The sequence below is a fragment of the Callospermophilus lateralis genome, chromosome 6 (genome assembly GCF_048772815.1).
Source record: "Callospermophilus lateralis isolate mCalLat2 chromosome 6, mCalLat2.hap1, whole genome shotgun sequence".
In the NCBI taxonomy this organism is placed as follows: Eukaryota; Metazoa; Chordata; class Mammalia; order Rodentia; family Sciuridae; genus Callospermophilus; species Callospermophilus lateralis.
This window is the reverse complement of record NC_135310.1, coordinates 77683619-77706909: the sequence shown is the minus strand read 5'-3', so window position 1 is coordinate 77706909 and position 23291 is coordinate 77683619. Positions and strand designations below refer to the sequence as shown.

Below are 23291 nucleotides of genomic sequence, written 5' to 3'. Positions count from 1 at the left end.
CCCAGCGGCCCCAACCCCACCCAAACACCAGCTGGCCAGGTACCAGGTTTCCAACTTCCCCCTCTTAGTGGTGGAAACCCAATAGTAGTTGCCCAACACAAAACAACTCTCAGTTGTACGCAGAACAACCAGGATGCTGCCCACGGGAGCCCCAGTGTGGGAGTTCCTGCAACTGGGAACTGCTATAGGAGAGGGAGATGGGGCTAAAGTTTGGAGCCTAACAGACCAGGAACTGGGAAATCTCCAAGAAAGATAGGGAGATAGTACCAGGTGCTCAAGTCATATGAGTGGTTCCAAAAAAGAGACCTTTGAGGTGCAGACTCCCTGCAGGGACTGGCGAGTGCCATTCACTGCTTCCAGGCACCCTGCACTAGGACCAGCCATCCCACCCCGGTTACCTCCACCATCCTGAGGGCAGAGACACCAGCTTACAACAGACAACCCACCTATGGATGAGAAGAGAAGTAGGGACAATAGGGATCTCTTAAAACTAGCAACAATCCTGGTTTTTTCCTTCGAGCATTTTTTTTCACTTGTTTCTTATACCTCTCTATCCTCCCACTCTCATATTCCCAACATACGTAAAAATAAGAACTTTGCATGAAATAGGATTTTGAGATCTGGAGCATCTGAATAATATAATATAAAGGTGTTGTATATGCCCTTTTTCCTTTTTTCTTCTTTCATTTTTCTTTTCCTCTCCAATTTTTACTATTTTTAACATCCTTTTTTTTTTCTAAATACATATGTGTGTTTGTTTTATGTACTCTACTGCCTTACCGTGTACTTGTCTACCTTAAATTACTTTGTCTATTCTCTTGCAACTAACCCTCTTCATTAGATTTCTCTTTCACCCTTCCTAAGATATATTGATTCTATATCCTCACATCCTGCCTCCTCAGCATATCGTCCTATGCCCCACCCCAGGTCATTGTCCACCATCATAAACTGTAAACCCTTTTACAAAACTACTTATTATAGACAATGATCAAATCCAACATTTCTGTACACTGAGACCAAACTCTAAACATATTAATAGCAACAAATTGTTCATAGATGGTATATTGTTGATATTAGGTACTGTTAACATTGTCCTTCCACACAAAGGAGAGGTGTTAGAACCCTACAAGAGCACTACAAACATGTAGGGCAAAAACAATAACACTCAGGACCCACAGAGCTAGAAGGGAAGACACACAAGCAACGTGAAGAAGGTGCCTCAAATAAATCAAGACACCACATTATTAGAATCCTTGGCAGCCACAGCAGAATGATAGAGAAGGAGTTCAGGATATACATGATTAAAATGTTCTGTGAACTCAAGGAAGATATAAGAGAGCAAATACAGGCAGTGAAAGATCATTTCAACAAGGAGCTACATAAACAAATACAGGAAGCAAAATATCACCTCAACAGGGAAATAGAAGTTCTAAACACACACACACACACACACACACACACACACACACACACACCCCAGAAATCCTTGAAATGAAAAACAATAAATCAAATTAAAAGCTCAAATGAAAGCATCACCAAGAATAGACCACTTGGAAGACAAGACATCAGACAATGAAGACAAAATATATAATCTTGAAAAGAACATAGACCACACAGTGATAATGGTAAGAAATCATTCAAGAAATATGGGACAGCATAAAAAGGCCAAATTTAAGAGTTACTGGGATAGAGGAGGGCACAGAGGTCCAAACCAAAGGAATAAATAATCTATTCAATGAAATAATATCAGAAAACTTTCCAAACATGAATCATGAACTGGAAATCCAAATTCAAAATGCCTACAGGACACTGAATGTACAAAATCACAACAGATCCACACCAAGGCACACTATAATAAAAATGCCCAACATACAAAATAAGGAGATAATTTTAAAAGCCAGGAGAGAAAGGAAGCAGATTACATATAGAGGAAAACCCATTAAGATAACTGCAGATTTTTCAATACAGACCCTGAAAGCTAGAAGATCCTGGAATGACACATATCAAGCTCTGAAAGAAAATGGATGCCAACCAAGAATCTTGTATCAAGGAAAATTAAGCTTTAGATTTGATGATGAAATAAAAACCTTCCCTGATAAACAAAAGTTAAAAGAATTTATACCTAAAAATCGGCACTACAAAACATCGTTGGAAAAATATTCCGTGAAGAGGAAACGAAAAACAATGAAAATCAGCTGAGGGAGGTAGTACCCTAAAGAAAAGCTAATCAAAGAAAATCAAGTGAAGTTAAATAACAAAAATAAATATTGGATTGAAATTAGAAATCAATGACAAAAAATAAAAATTTCTCCAATACCTGGAGATTAAACAATATGCTACTGAATGAGCATGAGTTGCAGAAGACATCAAGGAGGAAATTAAAAAATTCTTAGAGGTCAATGAGAACATAGACACAACATATCAAAATCTCTGGGACACTTGAAAGCAGTACTAAGAGGAAAGTTCATTGCATGGAGTTCATTCCTTAAAAGAAAAAGGTCAACAAATAAATGACCTAACATTACATTTCAAAGCCCTAGAAAAAGAAAATCAAATCAACACCAAAAACATTAGAAGGCAGGGAATAATTAAAATTAGAGCTGAAATCAATGAAATCAAAAGAAACAATTGAAAAAATTGACAAAATAAAAAGTTGGTTCTTTGAAAAACAACTGACAGACCCTTAGTTATGCTAATGAAGAGACGGAAAGAGAAAACTCAAATTACCAGCATATGTGACGAAAAAGATAATATCACAACAGACACTACAGAAATACAAAGGATAATTAGAAATTATTTTGAAAACTATACTCCAATAAAATAGAAGATACTGAAGGCATCGACAAATTTCTTAAGTCATCCGATTTGCCCAAATTGAATCAGGATGATATACACAATTTACAAAGACTGATATCAAGTGATGAAATAGAAGACACCATCAGAAGCCTACCAACCAAGAAAAGCCCAGGACCAGATGGATACACAGCCGAGTTCTACAAGACCTTTAAAGAAGAACTAATACCAACAGTCTTCAATTTATTTCAGGAAATAGAAAAAGAGGGAGCTCTTCCAAACTCATTCTATGTGGCCAATATCACCCTGATTCCAAAACCAGACAAAGACATATCAAAGACAGAAAACTTCAGATCAATATCTCTAATAAACATTGATGCAAAAATTCTCAAAAAATTCTGGCAAATCGAATACAAAAACATATCAAAAAGATCATGCCCACGATCAAGTGGGATTCACCCCAGGGATGCAAGATGGTTCAACATATGGAAATCAATAAATGTAATTCATCACATCAGTAGACTCAAAGATAAGAATCATATGATAATCTCAACAGATGCAGAAAAAGCATTTGACAAAATACAGCACCCCTTCATGTTCAAAACTCTAGATAAACTAGGAATAAGAACATATCTCAACATCGTAAAGGCTATCTACACTAAGCCCCTGGCCAACATCATTCTAAATGGAGAAAAATTGAAGGCATTCCCTCTAAAAACTGGAACAAGACAGGGATACCCTCTTACACCACTTCTATTTAACATAGTTCTTTAAACACTGGCCAGAGCAATTAGACAAAAGAAATTAAAGGGATATGTATAGGAAAAGAAAAAATTAAATTAGCACTATTTGCTGATGATATGATTCTAAACCTAGAAGACCCAAAAAGCTCTACCAGAAAACTTCTAGAACTAGTAAATAAATTCAGCAAAGTAGCAGGATATAAAATCAACACACATAAATCAAAGGCATTTCTGTATGTCAGTGACAAATCATCTGAAAGGGAAACAAGGAAAACTAACCCATTATAATAGCCTCAAAACAAATAAAATACTTGGGAATTGACTTAACAAAAGAGGGAAAAGATACATACAATGAAAAGTACAGAACCCTACAGAAAGAAATCAAAGAAGACCTTAGAAGATGGAAAGACCCACCTTGCTCTTGGATAGGCAGAATTAATATTATCAAAATGACCATACTTCCAAAAGCACTATACAGATTTAATGCAATTCTCATAAAGAAATCCCAATGACATTCCTCATAGAAGTAAAAAAAAAAAAAGCAATCATGAAATTCATCTGGAAAAAATAAGAGACCCAGAACAGCTAAAGCAATCCTTAGCAGGAAGAGTGAAGCAGGCAGCATCACTATACCAGATCTTAAACTATACTACAGAGCAAGAGTAACAAAAACAGCAAGGTATTGGCACCAAACAGACTGGTAGACTAACGGTACAGAACAGAGGACACAGAGACTAACCCACATAATTACAGTTATCTTATATTAGACAAAGGTGTCAAAAACATGCATTGGAGAAAAGATAGCATCTTCAACAAATGGTGCTGGGAAAACTGGAAATCCATATGCAACAAAATGAAATTAAACCCCTATCTCTTACCATGCACAAATCTCAACTCAAAGTGGATCAAAGACTTAGGAATTAAACCAGAGATTCTGCATTAAATAGAAGAAAAAGTAGGCCCTAATCTTCATCCTGTGGGATTAGCCCCAAACTCCTTAATAAGACTCCTATAGTACAAAAAGTAAAAGCAAGAATCAATATATGGGATGGGCTCAAACTAAAAAGTTTCTTCTCAGCAGAAGAAACAATCTGTGAAGTGAGTAGAGAGCTTACATCTTGGAAGCAAATCTTCACCCCTCACCCATCAGTTAGAGCACAATCTCTAGGGTATATAAAGAACTCAAAAAGCTAAGCACCAAGAAAACAAATAACCCAATCAATAAATGGGCCAAAGACATGAAAAGACACTTCTCAGAAGAGGATATACAATCAATCAACAAATACATGAAAAAATGTTCATCATCGCTAACAGAGAAATGCAAATCAAATGCTACTCTAAGATTTCATCTCACTCCTGTCAGAATGGCAGCTATTATGAAGACAAACAACAATAAGTGTTGGTGAGGATATGGGGAAAAAGGTACACTCATACTTTGCTGGTGGGACTGCAAATTATTGCAGCCAATATGGAAAGCGGTATGAAGATTCCTTGGAAAACTTGAAATGGAACCACCAGTTGACCCAGCTATTCCTCTTCCTTGGTCTATACCCAAAGGACTTAAAAACAGCATACTACAGGGACACAGCCACATCAATGCTTATAGCAGTACAATTCACAATAGCTAAACTGTGCAACTAACCTAGATGCCCTTCAATAGATGAATGGATAAAGAAAAATGTGGCATATATACACAATGGAATATTACTCAGCAATAAAAGAGAATTAAATCATGGCATTTGCAGGTAAACGGATGGAGTTGAAGAAGATTCCCAAGTGAAGTTAGTCAATCCCATAAAAACAAATGCCAAATGTTTTCTCTGATATAAGGTCATATTGTTTAAAAAATAATGAGAATATTAACTTATAACTCTGACCTTTTTGGCAAGAAGATGGTACATATTCTAGATATTTTCTACTCTTGTGACTTTGAAAATATTTTCATATACAGAATATTCTTAGAATTTAGATACAGTAAACCATAGTCAGTGTAAAAGATCCCTTTTGGAGACATTTCTCATTATTTTCTGGAAAATTTAGCTTTAAATATAATGCAATTTAAAGAACTCAGGGTGGGGTAGAAAAGGGGAGCAGGGAGGAATAGACAAACTCTAGATAGGGCAGGGGATGGGCAGGGGGTTAGCAATGATGGTGGAATGCGATGGACATCATTATCCAAAATACATGTATGAAGACACAAATTGGTGTGATCATACTTTATATACAACCAGAGGTATTAAAATTTGTTCTCTATATGTGTAATATGAATTGTAATGCATTCTGCTGTCATTTATTTAAAAAAATCAATTAAAAAATTAGTTTGGAACAGCAGGTGTACTATAATTGAGGTAGGCAAGCTAGATTAGCTAGTTAATTGCTTCAGTACCTATATTCAAGGACTGAGAAGCTCTTCTTTCTTTCTTTTCTGAACTGGGGATTGAAATCAGGGGCATGGTACCAGTGAGCTACATCCACAGCCCAGAGACAGGATTGCTAAGTTGCTGAGGGTCTCACTAAGTTACTGAGGCTGACCTAAAACTTATGATCCTTCTGCTTCAGTCTCCTGAATCACTGGGATTGTAGGTATGCACCACCATACCTGGCTCACTTTAAGTTTCTTTTTCACATGAGAAGAGTGATGTTTGGTACTTTCTAAGCAACAGTGGATATAAGAAAATTCTCATAGTAGTAATGACAATTACTTGGTATTCAACATACTTGTAGGTGATAGGCCTAATATAAGATTATTAAAATTTTAATATTCTAATGGAATTGTGCAATGAGCCCAGGGTCATCTTCCCATTGAGCTATATCCTAGTTTTTTTTTTTATTTTTTTACTTTGAGACAGGGTTTTGCTACATTGCTGAGGTTGGCCTCAAATATGTAATCCTCCTGCCTTAGTTTCCTAAGTCATTGGGATTAGAGACATGAACCACCACAATGGACAGACCATCAAATTTTAAGTAACCTCAGAGGTTAGAGTTACTTAAGAAAAGTTGAACAAGGAGAGAGGAGATATGGCAGAGTATGACGTTGAAATCAGGTAACTGCTTGGATCTGGGACTCAATGGAAGGAGTTGTAGTGTATAAACAAGTACAGAGAGGCAGTGTAAGAAACAGTTCAGACAGTACAGCATAGTGCTTAACAGCATGACCTGGAGGCAGACAGAAGACATAGATCAATTTTGTTCTACTACATTTAGCTATAGAATTGATGGCAGGTCACAAACTTTTGGTTTCACTTTTCCTGTTGTAAAGTGGGGTGATAATAGTATTTATCTCAAAGGATTGCTGAGAAGATTAAGCATTACAGTGTTCAGAACAGCAGTTCACATATAATATACCCAAGAGTTAGCTAATAATAATTATTGTTGCTAGCATTATTTAGCTAGGTAGTCTTGTACTTAACAAGTAAATAAAGCCAAATCTTACTTTGTTGTTGTTGTTGTTGTAGTGCTGGGGATTAAAACCAGAGCCTCATACATACTAGGCAAGTGCTCAACCAATGAGTTCTACCTGGATCCCTTCAAATATTATCTGAATGGAAAAACTGCTAATGCAATTTATATTATTCCAAACTATATTTTAATATACTCATTCAGTAACTGAACAGCCAAAGGCAAATACTCCCATACAACATATGAATAACTAACTCCCTTCCTGGGAGTCTGCCATGAATAAAGTCAGTCAGAAATAAAAAGGAAATGTCATTGACATTTCTCACAGAAATGAGAAAGACAAGATAAAGGGAAAGAAAACAGCATATCAAATATTTCAGAAACAAGTACCAAGGCAAATTAAATTCATATAATAATTAAAGAGCAAAACCACATTGAGTGATTTTTATATGACAAATATCACTTAGTATTCAGGCTCTTACATATTGTTTAGAAAATAATGAGAATATTAACTCCATACACTCTGACATTTTTGGCAAGAAGATGGTATATATTCTAGATATTCTTTACTCTTGTGACTTTGAAAATATTTTTATATACAGAAAATGTTCTTCAAATTTAGACATAGTAAACCATATTCAGTGTAAAAGATCCTTTGGAGACATTTTTCATTATTTTCTGGAAAATTTAGCTGTAAACTTTAAATATAATGCAATTTAAAGAACTTTTTCCTCAGTTGTACTGGAGTTACTTACAGGAACTATATTTAACTTCCTTTGCAAACAATTTTGCAGTAAACTGGACAAAATGTATAAAACAGTTGTTTTCAAACACTGAACAACTAGCAGTGAAAATTTTAGGAATCACAATCCTAAATTATAAACACAAGATGAGCCTCACAACTACCTGAGGGTGTGAATATTCTGCAAAGCTAAGTAGGGAATGGGAGGACAGCTCATTGAGTTGAGGAGATAAGAGTTTAGAAAGGCTGAGGCAATCCAAAGTTGTAGCGCAGTAATCAAGAGAGGAGGGAGGTATGTAGAAACAGTTTTGGAACATTTCCCAGTGTCTCCCTTGAGCCTATACTAAATGCTAAGCTGCTAAAGTGTAGGTTGAGCCAAGAACAACTGCAAAGCTGTAGGCTGGATAATTCCCAGAGTTCATAAGCAAGAAGACTCACCAATAGCCTGCTTGAGTGGAAAGTCTGCACTGATCACTGGGGACATTAAGTAGAAACCTCAGAAGGGATACATCTTAAGAGTAGGGTTAAATGATACTTAGAGTGGCTACTCTAAATTTCCCCTAAGAAACATATGCCTCTAAAGAATCAAGTGGCAGGGTCAACTATCTACCAGAACAAAGCTCAAGTTTTAAAAGAAGAAAATAAAGTTTAGATATTCAACAATGTAAACCCCACAATATCCCAAAAAATGAAGCAAGTATCCCACAACCAGGAAAAAAAAAAAGCCAACATAAAACTATCCAGAACTGAACAAATGCTGTAATCCATAGACGATGACTAATATTTAAGACTTGTAAAAAATGAACATAAGAAATTTTTAAAATCCAAAAGGAATTCCTATAGTGAAAGGGGGAAAAAAAAACAAAAAACAAACAAATGGATATTTGGAATTAACAGCAGATTAAAGAAAAGATCAATGAACTAGAAGCTATAGCAATACAAGGGTAAATGTTTAAAAAACTTTTAAAGATGGAACACACATTTAAAAGACTTTTAAAGATGGAACACACATTTAAAAATGTTCTCACACATTTGTAATTAGGATCAGAGGGCAGGTGGCAAGAAGCAGAAATATTTGAAGACGTTTTTATTTTGATGGAAACTATAATGATGCTCAATCAACTTCAAATTTTGAATAGGATAACTACAAGAAAGACACACCAAGACACAGTATAATCAAACTCCCAGAAAACAAGGAAAAGAGAAAATCTTGGAAATAGAAGATAATATTCAGCCAGCCTTCTATATCCCTCTTTATCTTTGATTCAATCATCATTGAATTGAAAAGATAGAGAAAAAACAAACAAATGTATCTGAACTGAACATACAGACTTCTTGTTAACTTCCCTAAATAAGACAGTATAACAGCTACTTAGACAGTACTTACACTGTATTAAGCATTGTAAATGAACTAGAGATGATTGAAAGTATATGAAAGAATGTGTATAGTTTATAATGCAAATATTACATACCACTTTATAAGGGACTTGAGCACCTGTAGATTGTGGTATTTGTAGGGAATCCTGAAACCAGTCCCCGACAGATACCAAGGGACAACTGGATATACAAAATAACAATAACAGGAATTTCAAGAACTTCTCATGAGAACTATGGTCAGAAGACAATAGAATGGAATTAGCGTTCAAAGAAAAAAATCTAAACTCTATATTGAGCAAAAGTATTCTTCAAAGATGAAAGCAAAATATATTTTAAGACGAAAGCAAAATACATTTTCAGATAAAGGAAAATTGATATAATTTCTTCTGAGCAGTCACCTGAACTACAAACAACATGTAAATCTTTATATAATTAGAACTTATTTATAACAATATAGAAGAAGAATGTTGATAAAAATAGAAAAATGGAGAGTTTACTGTTGCTAATGTTTATGTAAAAGAAGTGGAATAATGTTATTTGAAAGTAGACTCTAAAGTTATGCATTATTAATCTCAGGGCAACTAAGAAAAAAATACAACAAAGAGTCATAACTAAAATGCCAAAAGAAGAAATAGAATGAATGTTATAAATAACCCAATAGAATGCAGGACAAAAGTAACAACAATGATGGAAAAGAGAAAATACTGGCAAAGCAGTAACAACCATATCAATAAAAATGTTTTTATAAAGAGTAGAAACACATCAATTTGAAGTCTGAAGTGGTCATATTAGACAAAAGTACAAAACCTGGCTATATGACCTCTATAAGAAAACCATTTAAACATTAAAAACATAGACATGCTGAAAATCAAATGATGAAAAAAGGTGTATTTCCCACCCCAATGCTTTGGAGGTCTTTGTCTTGGCTTCACACATTCCTAGACTGGCACAGAAACTCTTTCTGATCTTTCCAATTGGTCCTGGCCCACTCTCAACAAATGAGGCAGCCATTCACTTTTAATAATAATAGGGAACACCACTCTACCTGTTCAAAGCTCTTTCCAAAACACTACAATTCTCCTTTTAATTATTCTCTTGGCAATGTCTTTACTAAAAATTATATTATTTTTTCAAATATTATAAAATTTACAACCAATGAAATTACCTGGCGATTCTTCATGTTTTGATTCAGTTTCATGTTCGATGTCAGTTAGTTCCACATTAGCTTGGTAACTGAAAAAAATATTTAATTAACATGTAGTATTACTATTAACAATCCTTTGTGTGTGTGTATATATATATTAATTTCTAAAATTACATATATCTTCTCAAGTATTCTTGTCCTACCAAAAGCTAAAAATTTGAGAGTATAAGGAAAATGTTTTGAAAAATCAAGGATCTTCAAAGCCTAACTGTTGCTGCCTACATTATCAAAGAAAAAAATGCAATTTTCCTAAATTTATATACAAATACAAATAATTTTATACATAATGTGTAATGTGTAAATGGATACATTTATCTCATGACTTGTACATACCTTCTTTACTGAAGATTAGAAATTGACAACAAAGCATAAGAACCAGCAACAAGAGGGTGAGGTGGGGCGGGGACCAAGGTCAGTATTGACATGCTCATTAGCCATTAATTCTTGAAAGAAAGTTGAATAGGAGCCTCAAACCAAAAACACCCCCAACTCCCTGCCCCTCAAAGGGCCAAGTTGTTTGAACATGTTTTAATTAAATTGAAAGAAAACATAATATATCCAAACTAAGGAATCAGTTCTACTTTTTTCAATCTTGAGGGTCACGAGCAGACCTGAAAAACCACAAGACTATAATAATAGTAATAGCAGCAACACCTAATATTGCATACTCAATGCTATGCAGCATTCTGATCAGAATGTTCCAGAGCAGAAATACTAATAGTCGAGAATATTGTTGAAAAATGAGAAAAAATTAAGGAATATTGCAAAGCGGCAAAAAAAATTGTGGCCAATAAACCTATGCGTGCTTAATCTGGAAGAGACAATTGCATTGGTCCCTGTGTGTTCCTGCATGCTCTTTCTAGGTATGCAAAAATTCACAGCTCTGACCAATTTTTACCAAGTCATCTCAGGGTTGTGTTTGCAGTAAGCTATCTTGAGGCATTAGGCAATGTTTTTACCCCCAAAGCTGGCCTGTTTTCACTTAATATAAAAGCAATATATTTCTCAAGGTCAGTGTTCCTTTTCTGTAAATGCCACCTACCTACTACATGTGGAGACATGGATCCTTGATCTTACCCCAGCAGTATGGGGTATGGAGAAGCAATGCAATATTGCTTCCGTTCTGAGAAATAAGGACTTTCATTTCTGACACAGGAATCTAGTATTTACTGCCAACATCCAAAGATTGGAAGGCTAACTTGTTAATATACAAGCAGGGTAAAAGTCTCAGACCCTAGGGCCTGGGGTTATAGCTCAGTGGTAGAGTGCTTGTCTCACACATGTGAGGCACTGGGTTCCACCCTCAGCACCACATAAAAATAAAGATATTTTGTCCATCTTAAAAAAATCTTAAAGAAAAATTCTCTGACCCCCGAACAGTTCATGCCAGTAAATGTATTGCTTTATCCACTGTTTGTAAGAAGTGAATCTTCTTGAGACTAGGCACTCTAATAACCAGAGGACCTTGTTTCTTGAAATCCTAAATAAAATCCATAATTGGATTTCTATTTATAACAAAAACAATAACATGGTTAACTAACTTGAGAAAATTAAAGACCTCACATTTCACAAAGGTCTTAAGAATGGCAATGGTCTACTGTGTTTAGGAAAGGACCAGCTCAGCCGACTAGGGTTTCTAGGATGAATGAGATTTCCTATTATTGTTATAATAAGAGTCAACTGCCATACAGAGATATAAGACACAGACCAAAACTTGTCTTTGCTTCCTGGTTGCCTGGTTCTTACTTCCCTTTCTGTTCTTTTCTCCCCTCTGCCCCCTAAATGTATAATGTAACTCGAACTCTTTTAAAATCACCTAATATATTTCCTAGTAAGAAGCGTACTATTATTTTCTATAGTATCTTACATATGAAATTTCAGGTATATGGAGGGAGAGTGGGCTTTCAACTACAAATCAACATATTATGTTCATACACAGAAAAATCTTGACTATAAAAATGAATAGTTTAAAAAAAATTCAAGATTTTATCTGTTAGTAACTCTTTGAGTTCATGCACATATTAATCTTCCAAAAACACAGAAAAACACAAACATAGTTAATAGTTTATATTATTACTTTACCTATGTAAAGCTTTAAAATTCGTGGAATCATTAGAATCCAATTCCTTATTCAATCTTGAATAATCAATGGATGAAGTCAAGCCTTTCTCAAGCCTGGCAAAAAACTGTTCTTTTTCCTCTTGTTCTTCTAATGTGTCCAATCCCAATCCAATAATACTATGATTCAGCTCAGAAACTACTAGTTCTAAATAGAGAGCATAAAAGTATTTTATTAATATAAAAATTTTTACAAAATTAATTTGAATGAAGCATTTATTCACATACATATATACATATATAGTTAGTTTAAGGAAAGTTTAAAATTTACTGAATCTTTCACCTACCAAATAAATTAATAATCAAAATCAACATGGAAGGTTTAAGGCTTCTGTAGAGTTGTAATTCTAATGTCTGGGAAAATATTAAATCTGTATACTTCAGTAAAGAAGGATCCAAGATAGTTATGAATTAATTTTTATAAAAATTCTGAATATAAGCATATGAATTAATAACTTATTGACTCATATCCCTCAAATTTCTTACCATTTGTTTCTAAGCTGTCAACACTTAAGATAGAGGTTCCACTGCTCTTCAGAAGTTGAATTTTTTCAGCAGAATCCTCTTCTGTTTCCACAACAGGTTGAGAAGTCTTCTTTGTTTTCAAATAGCTTACATTTGTTCCAAGCAGGTCTGGGAATAGAATTGAATGTGGTTGGATATTTATGTTCAGAGAACTGTTTTGATCACTATGCCAACACAATAATACTGTTATATTAATTTTGTACACAGTTGCTATAAAATGAATCTCCTCTGTTAAATAAAAAAAAAAAAACATCCTAGAATTTTCAAAAGAAAAGTTATTGCTCTATTTGTCTGGTGTACATTTTACTAAAGAGAAAATTTCAAAAATTTGCATGAGATTTAAAAAATTATTAAAGTACTTGAACTCTCTTAAAATCACCTAAGAGATTTTGAGAGAATTCATGTATAAATTAAGTACTTAATACACTATACCATATCACTTTTCTTCTGCCTTATTCCCTGTCTCTCTTTACTTAGAAATTTTGTTGCTTGACTCGTAACACTCAGGAAAAAGTATGGACAGTATGAACCAGCATAATGAAATACGAGAGTGGGAAAGGTAGGTACAAGTAAAGACAATTATAGAGGTTAGCCAAAATTCTTCATTAGTGTAAACAGCACTTCAAGAAAAATAAAAGGAAACATTAAAAGATCTTTCAAAGTCATCATTCCTACAATGTTGGAAACAGTGGCTCACTGCAGTAGAGATTCTTATACCAAAAAATGTGATATCAGTTATTAGGGGAGAAGAAGCTGTTATCATCTCTCACAGCTTTTGAAAAGTGAATTTGTCTCTAAAGCTAATATATATTAAATATATTAAAAGTGTTTTATGACCAATTAGATATTATATTAAGGAATTTTATTGATATTTGTTAAATTTTATATGTATTTTAAAAGTTCTCTAATTTTAAGAGATACTTTACAATATCTGTGGACTGAAGTGTACAGTGCCAGTAATTGCTTGGGGGGAGGGTTGTTATGGTTTAGATGTGGTGTCCCCCAAAGCTCATGTGTGAGACGACTGGGTTACAGCTTTAACCTAATCAGTGAATTAATCCCTAATGGGACTAACTGGGTGGTAACTGGAAGCAGGTGGGGTGTGGCTGGAGGAAGTGGTTCACTGGGGACATGGCTATGGGGTAAATATTTTGTATCTGGAGAGTGGAGTCTCTCTCTCTTCTTTCTGATCATCATGTGAGCTGCTTCCCTCGAAAATGATATTCTGCCTCACTTGGTGCCCTGAATAATGGAGCCAGCCTTCTATGGACTAAGACCTCTGAAACCATGAGCACTCAAATAAACTTTTCTTCCCTAAAATTGTTCTGGTTGGGTCCTTTAGTCAAAGCAGCAAAAAAGCTGACTAAAACAAGGGTATAAAAAGAGAGTGGACACGGATGAAAAATGACTGACCATGAATTAATAACTGTTGTATAAAGGTGTGTATAAGGGGTATGTTCTACTTATTTCTAAATGTTTGAAATTTTTTACTTTTAAAAATTGTTCCATGAATCTTGAAAAGTTCCAAGAAAGTAAAATCTATGTTTATATACAAAGGTTTTGAATATTATCTATTTTATTTAGATATTTTGACAGCCTATATGCCTAAGTGTTCATGCCTGCCATACAATGAAAGCCCTTCTCACCACGAAAGTTAAAGTCTAATAGGGGAAGCAGACAATCATAACACATATTCATTAGTTTGGTATGTGCTGCACACTGTTTTAAATGCTGGAGATTTAGCAATGAAGAGAAAAAAAAAAAGACAAAAATCCCTGCCTTTTTGAAACTTACATTCATGAAGATTGAAGACAGGCAATAAGTAAAATAAATAAGTACATTATAATTGAAAAGTTTATTAGAAAATGGAGAGTTAAATGCAGAGTAGAGTTGAGTGTGAACAACTCTAGAATCCTGAAAGAAATCTACAAGATGTTAATGGCAGGGAGAGTCCTATCAAGACTGGAAAATCTAAAGATTATTTCTGCAAGGAAGTAACACTTCTACCAAGATGTGAAGAGGAGGAGATAAGTAGGTGAACTGGAAAAGGAAGACAACTCCATGCAGTGGCAACAACAGGTATGAAGGCTCGACAATGGGAGGAATAGGCTACACTTGAAGATGAGATCAATGAAGTTGACCCACAGAGTGTTGGAGGAAATAAGCCTAGAGCAATAAGTCAATGGCTGCACCAGATGTATCTTATTAAATAATATTATTTTCAAGTACTAACAAGGAAGGAGATTCTAAAAACTAATAATTATTTAGCTAGATGCAGTGGCATACCCCTGTAATCCCAGTGTCTCAGGAGGCTGAGCAAGGAGAAGTACAAGTTTGAGGCCAGCCTCAGCAACTTAGCAAGGTTCTAAGCAACTTAGTGAGGCTCTAAGTAGCTTAGTGAGACCCTGTCTTAAAATACAAAAAAAAAAAAAAAAAAAGGGGGCTAGTGATGTGGCTCAGTGGCAAATTGCCCCTGGGTTCAATCTCCAGTACCAAAATAAATAAATACATAAATAAATAAATAAATAAATAAACAAACCAGATAATTCTTATATGTGTACTTTAGTGTTGTTGCATGGTTTGGGTATTTATGAAAGAAAATGCACTGAAACTTTTTAAATAAGGCATTTCCTTAATGTACTATAGTATTAAGAACAAAGAAGTGAATCTACTCTTTCATTGTTAAACACACTTATTATTTACTGTTGAAGGCCAAGATATAAGGGAAAAGAGATATTTCTGCCTACACAAAGCTCCCTACTGCAGAAGCAGTCCTACAGGTTACAATTAGCAACACCTGTGCAAGTGCTATTATGATGTTCTCATCTCAAAACAAAGGAGAAAATAACTGTCGACAAGGGAGCAAGAAGAGTTACTAAGGACTGCACAAAGTAGTGATGCTAAGCTTTACTGGATAAGGAGGACAAGAAACTCCCGAGCCAACCAGAGGCAGGGGAGTCAATGGTGTTTTAAGGAGATACAGAATAACTGAGTGTGACTGGGAAATATGAGCTAGAAGAGAGTTCCATTTGGGTTATAGATAGCCTCAACTGTCACATTAAGAAATTCAGACTCAATTTTATGGGAGATAATAAAAGTCACAGGTAAATCTCCTAGAGAAGAGATAGAAAATTCTATCAGTTCACAAAATGGTGCTTAATACTTATTCACAAATACTGAAAACATAGACATTCAAATAGAAGCACTCTGGGTTTTTACTGACATGGCACCATCATATAAAGTAAGTGTACTATATATAGTGCTATATAGAATACACAAATACTGCCAAGTTACAGGTAGTATACATATGATACATTAGTGCAACAAAACACTCATGAAAATACTTTTGCATTTTGCATTTGTAAAGGCATAAACATGTGAAGAGATAGTGAGTCCTTTACCATTAAGGCAGTAAATAATTTTTATTTTTACTACTAATTAACAAATTCTGATACCCAAAACTATGGATTTGTTAAAACCTTCCCCATGTGATCACTGCAAGAATATCTTATTAAATCACTTTATATCAATTCACTATTAAATACAATGATATATAACAATATTCATCACCTTGAATAAATAATCTCAATGTAAAATAACCTGATCAAAAACAGATTTTCAGTTATATAATAAAATGTGAAAAACCATGAAAATCAATTTAAACCTCAAGAAGCCACACTATTAGTATTATTTTTCTTTTATATTTATAGTGCAGAACAAAACCCAGAATTAAAAGTCTTGACTGACCCCTTGTGGTCAAAATATTCAAAACTAAAAATTAACAATATTTACCACCATCTTCAAACTCATCTTCAGTTATCCACCAAGGAACTGTATCTTTCTTCTTTATTTCTTTTTCAGGTTGTCTAGGTGTTTTGTTTGAACTTTCAAAAGAATCATCTGAAAGCTGAATCAGATACAAATTATTAAATTTCAAAATAAGTTGTAAATTAGAGAATATCACATTTATCCTTTAAAATGTTTTAGTTCCACAGTTATCAGATATTATCCTCATCAGTAATGTATAAATTCATAACCATAAACAGATGTGGCCAAATAACTTGAAAATCAAGCATATGTCTAACTCTAGATATGAAATCAATGTTCAAACAATAAACTCAGAGAACAACCAAAAAGAAAATGATCAATAAACTTGCTCAGGAAAGGAAAAAAAAAAAAACAAAAACAATCCTATCTTCCAAAGATTCTCTACAAACTGTGGTGGTTGATTAAAAGTACCCGGGGTCACTTTAAGAATGCAGAATTAAAAATTCCCAATTCCAAAACAAGGAAGAACTGAGTTTCAGTCAGTGGAGCAGATGGTGTTGACCAGAGAAATCAGCATATTGTCACAGTGATTAATAAACTTGGATAAATTTGTATTTGTCTTCTCCTGAGTCGAAAATGAGTTATTTGGTCCAAATTTACTACACTCTCAAATCTCCTACTCTAATCCCAATTCCCTCCTCCCTTTTAGCCACTAAGATGAACTCTTCACTGAGAAAATAGAGACCTTAGTCAGAAACCACCTTTCTTCCCCTCACCCCACCACTAAGCTTGCTTAAGGCACTTCCACTCTCTCAGAGGAGACAATACTTTCCTCCACCCACAACAGAACCTCAAAGGAGTCACTTCTCCCCGGGTTCTTTTTTCCTTGGTTATCTACTTTCATTTTTGTATCTTCACTCCCTCTGCTCTCAACTCTACGCTTACCTCAGATTATAAAACCTGCTCAGCAACACATCTCTAGCACCCTGTGTAACACCTGACACTGCTGTGGAGGAAAAAAAATGAATACCCTCTACTTTGGGGGAAGAAAAATGCAACATGCCAAGTCCCTCTTACTCTATATACCAAATCTTGAATTGACTGCTCAACTCCTTAAAATCTGGTTTCCATCCAAAAGAGCTTTCCTTTGGGCTCCAAAGGCCTCTTAAATGACACAAAGGACAACTGAAGTTACCCTTCCTGTGTAACTGACCAAAACCTAATTTTAAAAGTTTGTGGAACCATGCCTCTAAAAATAAAGATACATAAATTGTTCAGGAAGACTGTTCAAAATGTATTTATCAAAATATCAAAAGAAGTTTGCATGACTCTTAAAATCATGGTTTTCATTGTAAAAACATGAAACACTGCTTTACCCAAATCTCTGTGGGAAAGATGAACCCTTTTAGGGCATGCCCCACGCGACCCACCTCCAGCCAAGCCCCACCTGTCTTCAAACCAGAATGGGTTAAGATTATAGTTCTCATAATTCAATTATTTTACTTATGAATATTCCTATAGAAACACAGTTTTGTGGGAGACATCCAATATCAAAATCATAACAATGTGGTGACCAATTCTTCTTGAAACTTTTACTTCAGCAGCATCGCTTCTCATCAGGTTACTCTAGAGTTCTGTGGTCACTGCCACCCTTCTATATCATAAGGGAATGTGCAAAAGAGCCCAAAGCTATTAACAAAAGATTCTCTAGGACTATGTTCTTGATCCTTTTTCATTTCCATGACATAAATTTTTTCTGAGGAAGAAACCAACATTCATTACATGCCTGTTCTATGTCAGAACCTGCCTTTAGGTTAGCTGACTTAGTTTTTTAAACTATCCTACAAACACTGATGAGAAAACTGAAGCTCAGAAAGATTAAACAACTTGCCAAGGTGCTAATGTCAGTAAGTGGTACAAAAACAGAATCAAACTTATTCAGGTCTCTGACTGAAAGCCTGTCTACTTTCCAGTATACTATGTAGTCCTCCCTCCACCTCCACAGGATACTGTTTCCTGGGTGGCCTTTGAAACTTCCAAGATGACAACACACACACACACACACACACACACACTCACACACCTGCTAAACAAAAAAAAACTACTTCAATGTCTTATAAAGAGTGTCAATTTTTAAAATGTTCCAAAGGGACTCACTGTCTTCCTTGATAATAGGTAGAAAGGATAGAAAGGGAAAAAAAATATTCTTTATCTTCTTATCTAAACTTTTGTTAGTTGCATCTCTTTCTACTTAGCCTTAAAACATCACTACACCCTTAAAACATTCCATTTCTCTCTCCTCACATTTTTTCTGTTTATTAAGTCAGGAGTAGGCTTGTGGAAAGATCAGAAAAATATGGAGAGATCCCATTATTCTTTCTAATGCAAAACCTTTCACACTGCTTTCCAGGTTTGTCATTAAAAACAAACAAAAAGCTGGTCCTCAGATAATTAGTGTTAGCAAGGAAATAGAGAAATTGGAACCCCATTAAACTAATACACTGCTAGTGAAAATATAAATAGCACAGCCACTCTAGAAAATAGTCGGGCAGTTCCTCCAAGGTTTAACCTTGGAATTACCATATGACACAGAAATTTTACTCCTACATATATATAAAAGAAATGAAAATATACATCCACACAAAAACTCATGTGATTGCTCATAGCAGTATTCATAACTGCCAAAAAGTGGAAAGATTCCAAGTTTCTATCAAGTGAAAAGGGAATAACCAAGATGTGGTATATTCATCCAAAAGCATACAATTCAGCTATAAAAACAAATGAGGTGCTAAAGCATTCTATAACATGGATATTGAACCATATCATGGATATTAAACTTCTTTTACTTTATGCTAAGTAAAAGAAGCTAGACCCAAAAGAACACTGTATGTCCATTTCTATGAAATGGCCATAATAGGCAAACCTTTAGGGACAGGAAAAAGATGAGTGGTTGCCTAGGGCTGGGAAAGGAGGGAAGAGGTGTTGGGGGAGACTAAGAGCTATGAGTTTCTTTCTGGGATAATAAAAATGTCCTGAAACTGATTGTGGCAATGGTTATATCACTCTAAAAACACTGAATTATACATGCTAAATGGGTGAATTGTATGGTATAGCATGCGAGTTATATCTCAATAACCTAATTTTAAAAAGCTTGTCAAACCACACTTCTAAAAACAAAGAGATATAAACTATACTTTGAATACCTGTTTGAATAATTTATCAAAATGTCCAAGGAAGTTTGCGTGACTCTTAAAATCACAGTTTTCATTGAAAAAAATGAAACACTGCTTTACCTAAACCTCTAACATGAGACAAGATCTTTTATAATTTGAGAATGGATGTGAGAGGAAGATAGACAAGGAGAGAAGGAGACAATGTTGGAGTATGTGTTTTAGGGAAGTCATAAATGAGGGGTAGAAGAAAAATATTTTCCAAAAGGCCTATATTGCACTGCCATTAATCTTTCAAAGTAAAAATACTTTCTATAAATTTGATTTTTAAAATGTGCCCATATTCAAATTCAAAAATTGAGACCTGTTCTGTATGCCGAGTAAAATTCTGGCAATTGATAGATGCTTTTTAAATTCTTAAAACAATTCTATAAAATAGGCATTGCTATTCCTATGAGATAATGAAACTCAGGTTCTTTCTATTATACAAAATTTCCTTTATAAATGAGAATACTATATAACATTTTAAAATGTGGCTTTCCTAAATACTTTACAAGGACCCTTCATTGATGTACCTACACAGGCTGTGATGTAACCCTTTATTCATTCAGTAGATATTAATTAAGTATCTATTAGGTCTATTATTAAGCATGTATAGCAATGAAATTACAACCATCATGTCTCAGAACAACTATTCTTACAATAGAAAGTAGAAAACAGAACCATACAAGAAAAGTAATAAATGGTGATAAGTGCTGTAAGTAATATACATGGCATACTAAGAAGTTACTGTTATTTTTTCATTGGGCTAACAAAACCAAAACAAAACAGGAAAAAAAACCTGTCTGCAGTAGTGATATTTAAGATCTTTACAAGCCAGGTTGAAAACAAGGAAACACAGTTGGTGGAGGAAGAGATAGCACAAAGCCCTTGAGGAAAAATGAGCTTCAGAAGTGGGGTCGGGGGTTGGGGGGAGGGAGGGAAGGCAGTTGTAGAATAAAGTCCATAAAGGGGAAGAGTGACAAAAAGTGAGCGAGGCAGACATGAACAAAATCATGAAGAGCTTCACAACACCATAAGGAGTTTAGATTTTATTCTACAAGTGATGACAGGAAGACCAATAGCATTTTCAGAGTCAGATTTATGTAGCACTTCATCTGGCTGCAGTGTGGTGAAAGGAATACTGGGAAATTAATTGTGAACAGCTCCAGTAGGCCAGGTGAGATGATGGTATTGAAGGAGCAGGTGGCAGTATTTAAAATGGGAACCAACTACAGAGATAATGGGTAAACTCTAAAGATGGAGGTGATAGTTTGATTATAAGGTGAAAGGGAAAATTAAAAAAAAAAAAAACACAAAGATGCATCCTTAAGTTTTACTAAATTTTATTATTGAATAATTTTGCATTTTTACCTTTCTTGACCTAGTAAAAATAAATATGGGGTTGAGGGTGTGACAGAGTGCTTGCCTAATCCCCAGTATTACAAAAATAAATACAAATAAATAACTGTTTTGTTTTTGTTCAGTATGCTGTGCTGGTGATCCAACCCAGGGCCTCATACATGCTAGGCAAGCACTCTGCCACCAAACTACATTCCCAGCCCTGAAAAATTAGTCTCATGAGATAAATTTACCAAACATCTTTTAAAAATATGAACTTACCTCCTTCATAAACTGTTCAAATTCTTCATCCAGCTCTTCTTTGGAATACTGAGCCATAATCAGTAATTTTTGCTTCCCAAAGAAAACACACTATTTACAACACTGGAAACACTAAATGACAAAAGAGAGAAACACCTTTTGAGAAAATCCTTCACATTAGCTTCAACAACCTACCTTCTACTTGAGGTCCAAAATGACATTTTCATCTGTTAAGATCTAATTGTTAAAGGATGGTCTTCACAATATTTCCTAAATATATACATATCTGTGTGTTACCTCTCAAACACAAACCAAGCCCTCACATACAATCTTAAATTTTATAACAGCACACCACAGGGCCACTTTTTCTTACAAAGCCTAACAGTTGTGTAGTCCCAATCAACTGATTTCTGCTAGTTTACCAATCAACATCAACAGTTTGGCAAAACAGACTTTTCAGATATGGGAATGTTTCCAGATACAGAGAATTTATTAGGATTTGGAGTACTTAAAAATTAATACAGTATACAAATCAGCACGAATCACGTTTCTTTTGAAGCAAACGACCACGAAAAACGGTGCACTGAACCCCTTAAAAAGGGATGCAGTGATTTGCAACACGAAGCTCTTTTCCCATAAAAATCTCAACTTTGGGGGCTTACTCTGCCTACCACGGTTTCCTTTTGCAGAGGTGAGAGTGGGGTAAGTGGTTGGAGGCCCGGACAGTACCTTCCCCAAATACAGAAAAAGACCTCCTCCCTTTAGTAGCATTTCGATCAGTTCAGGGTGGGTGCGGTTCAAGTCTTGGCCCAAGGGCTTGGTAAGGGGCTGACCCCACTAAAAGGCCTTCAGCCCCGCGGCGTCCAGGCTCCAGAAAGCGCGGATTCGGTAGTTGGCGGGAAGACAAAGACTTGCTTACAGTGGAGTCGGGGCGGAGAAGGCGGATGACCCGAACCACGAAAGCCCCAAGGACCCAGTCGCAGGCACAGCCCCCACCACCCCGGCGTGGCTGGGGAGCTAGCCCTGTGTATATACCTACCTTTGCCTCCGTATCCCGCGCTTCCCCGAAAGGCCCGTGCGGGTCGGCAGTTGTCAGGGTAACAGACGTCAGCTGCGGGGTTCCGGAGTCACATGACTAGGGCTGGTCACGTGACTCGTGGGCCCAGCGGGCCGGCCGTTCGTTTCTGAGTGCTTTTGCAAGCAAAGATCGACTGCAGCGGCTCAGCTGGCTGCGGTGACCTGTAGGAGCCGTGGCCGCGGCACCAGCACGCAATCCCAGCTGATCTGCGCCTAGGAATGGCGCCCGGCGACGCCCGGGTGACCTAGAGCCGGGACACGGCGTGAACAGCCCGCTGCTTCCCGAGAGTCGTGGGAGCTTCCCCGCTGCCGGCACTTCGCTTCTCCTCTTCCGGGCCTTCCCCGCCCTGCTCACTTGAGCGCTGTTTTTCAAGCTGAAATTTTGAAGAAATGTATTGGGTTTACTTCACGTGCAAAAGGTTGTTGTGAAAAAAAAACAACTGTAGGTCGAATAGGGACTCAGTACCACCACCTAGTGGACAAGGCGCTGAAAATGCACGAGCGCGAAATTGTTATTGAAACCTCCTGTGTCCTATATTATAGGACACCTACAAAAACGTTACAATTTTTGCTGGTGTCCTGTATATAAGACAATGGCACATAATGAATTAAGACAGTCCATTTATCTCATATCACCTCTGATTTCCCTCCCTTACTGTTCAAAACCCCATTCCATAAGAGCAATTAACAATTATTTCTAGGATTCCCCCCCCCCCCTGCTTCTTTCTTCCTTT

At 35.7% G+C, this 23291-nt stretch overlaps 1 protein-coding gene across 1 annotated transcript in view; it reads right to left on the bottom strand.

Annotated features, from left to right (window-relative positions):
- The window catches only part of Cep162 (centrosomal protein 162), an 82228-nt gene extending 59639 nt beyond the window's left edge, over window positions 1–22589 (bottom strand). Inside the window, exons 1-6 of the mRNA XM_076858453.2 lie at window positions 22520–22589; window positions 21502–21612; window positions 16694–16808; window positions 12863–13009; window positions 12341–12524; window positions 10220–10287 (exon numbers count right to left, since the gene is read on the bottom strand). Of these exons, the coding sequence (XP_076714568.2) occupies window positions 10220–10287; window positions 12341–12524; window positions 12863–13009; window positions 16694–16808; window positions 21502–21558 (571 nt within the window). The 5' untranslated portion in view covers window positions 21559–21612; window positions 22520–22589. The remainder of the gene's footprint in view (window positions 1–10219; window positions 10288–12340; window positions 12525–12862; window positions 13010–16693; window positions 16809–21501; window positions 21613–22519) is intronic.
- Between the last annotated feature and the right edge of the window lie 702 nt (window positions 22590–23291).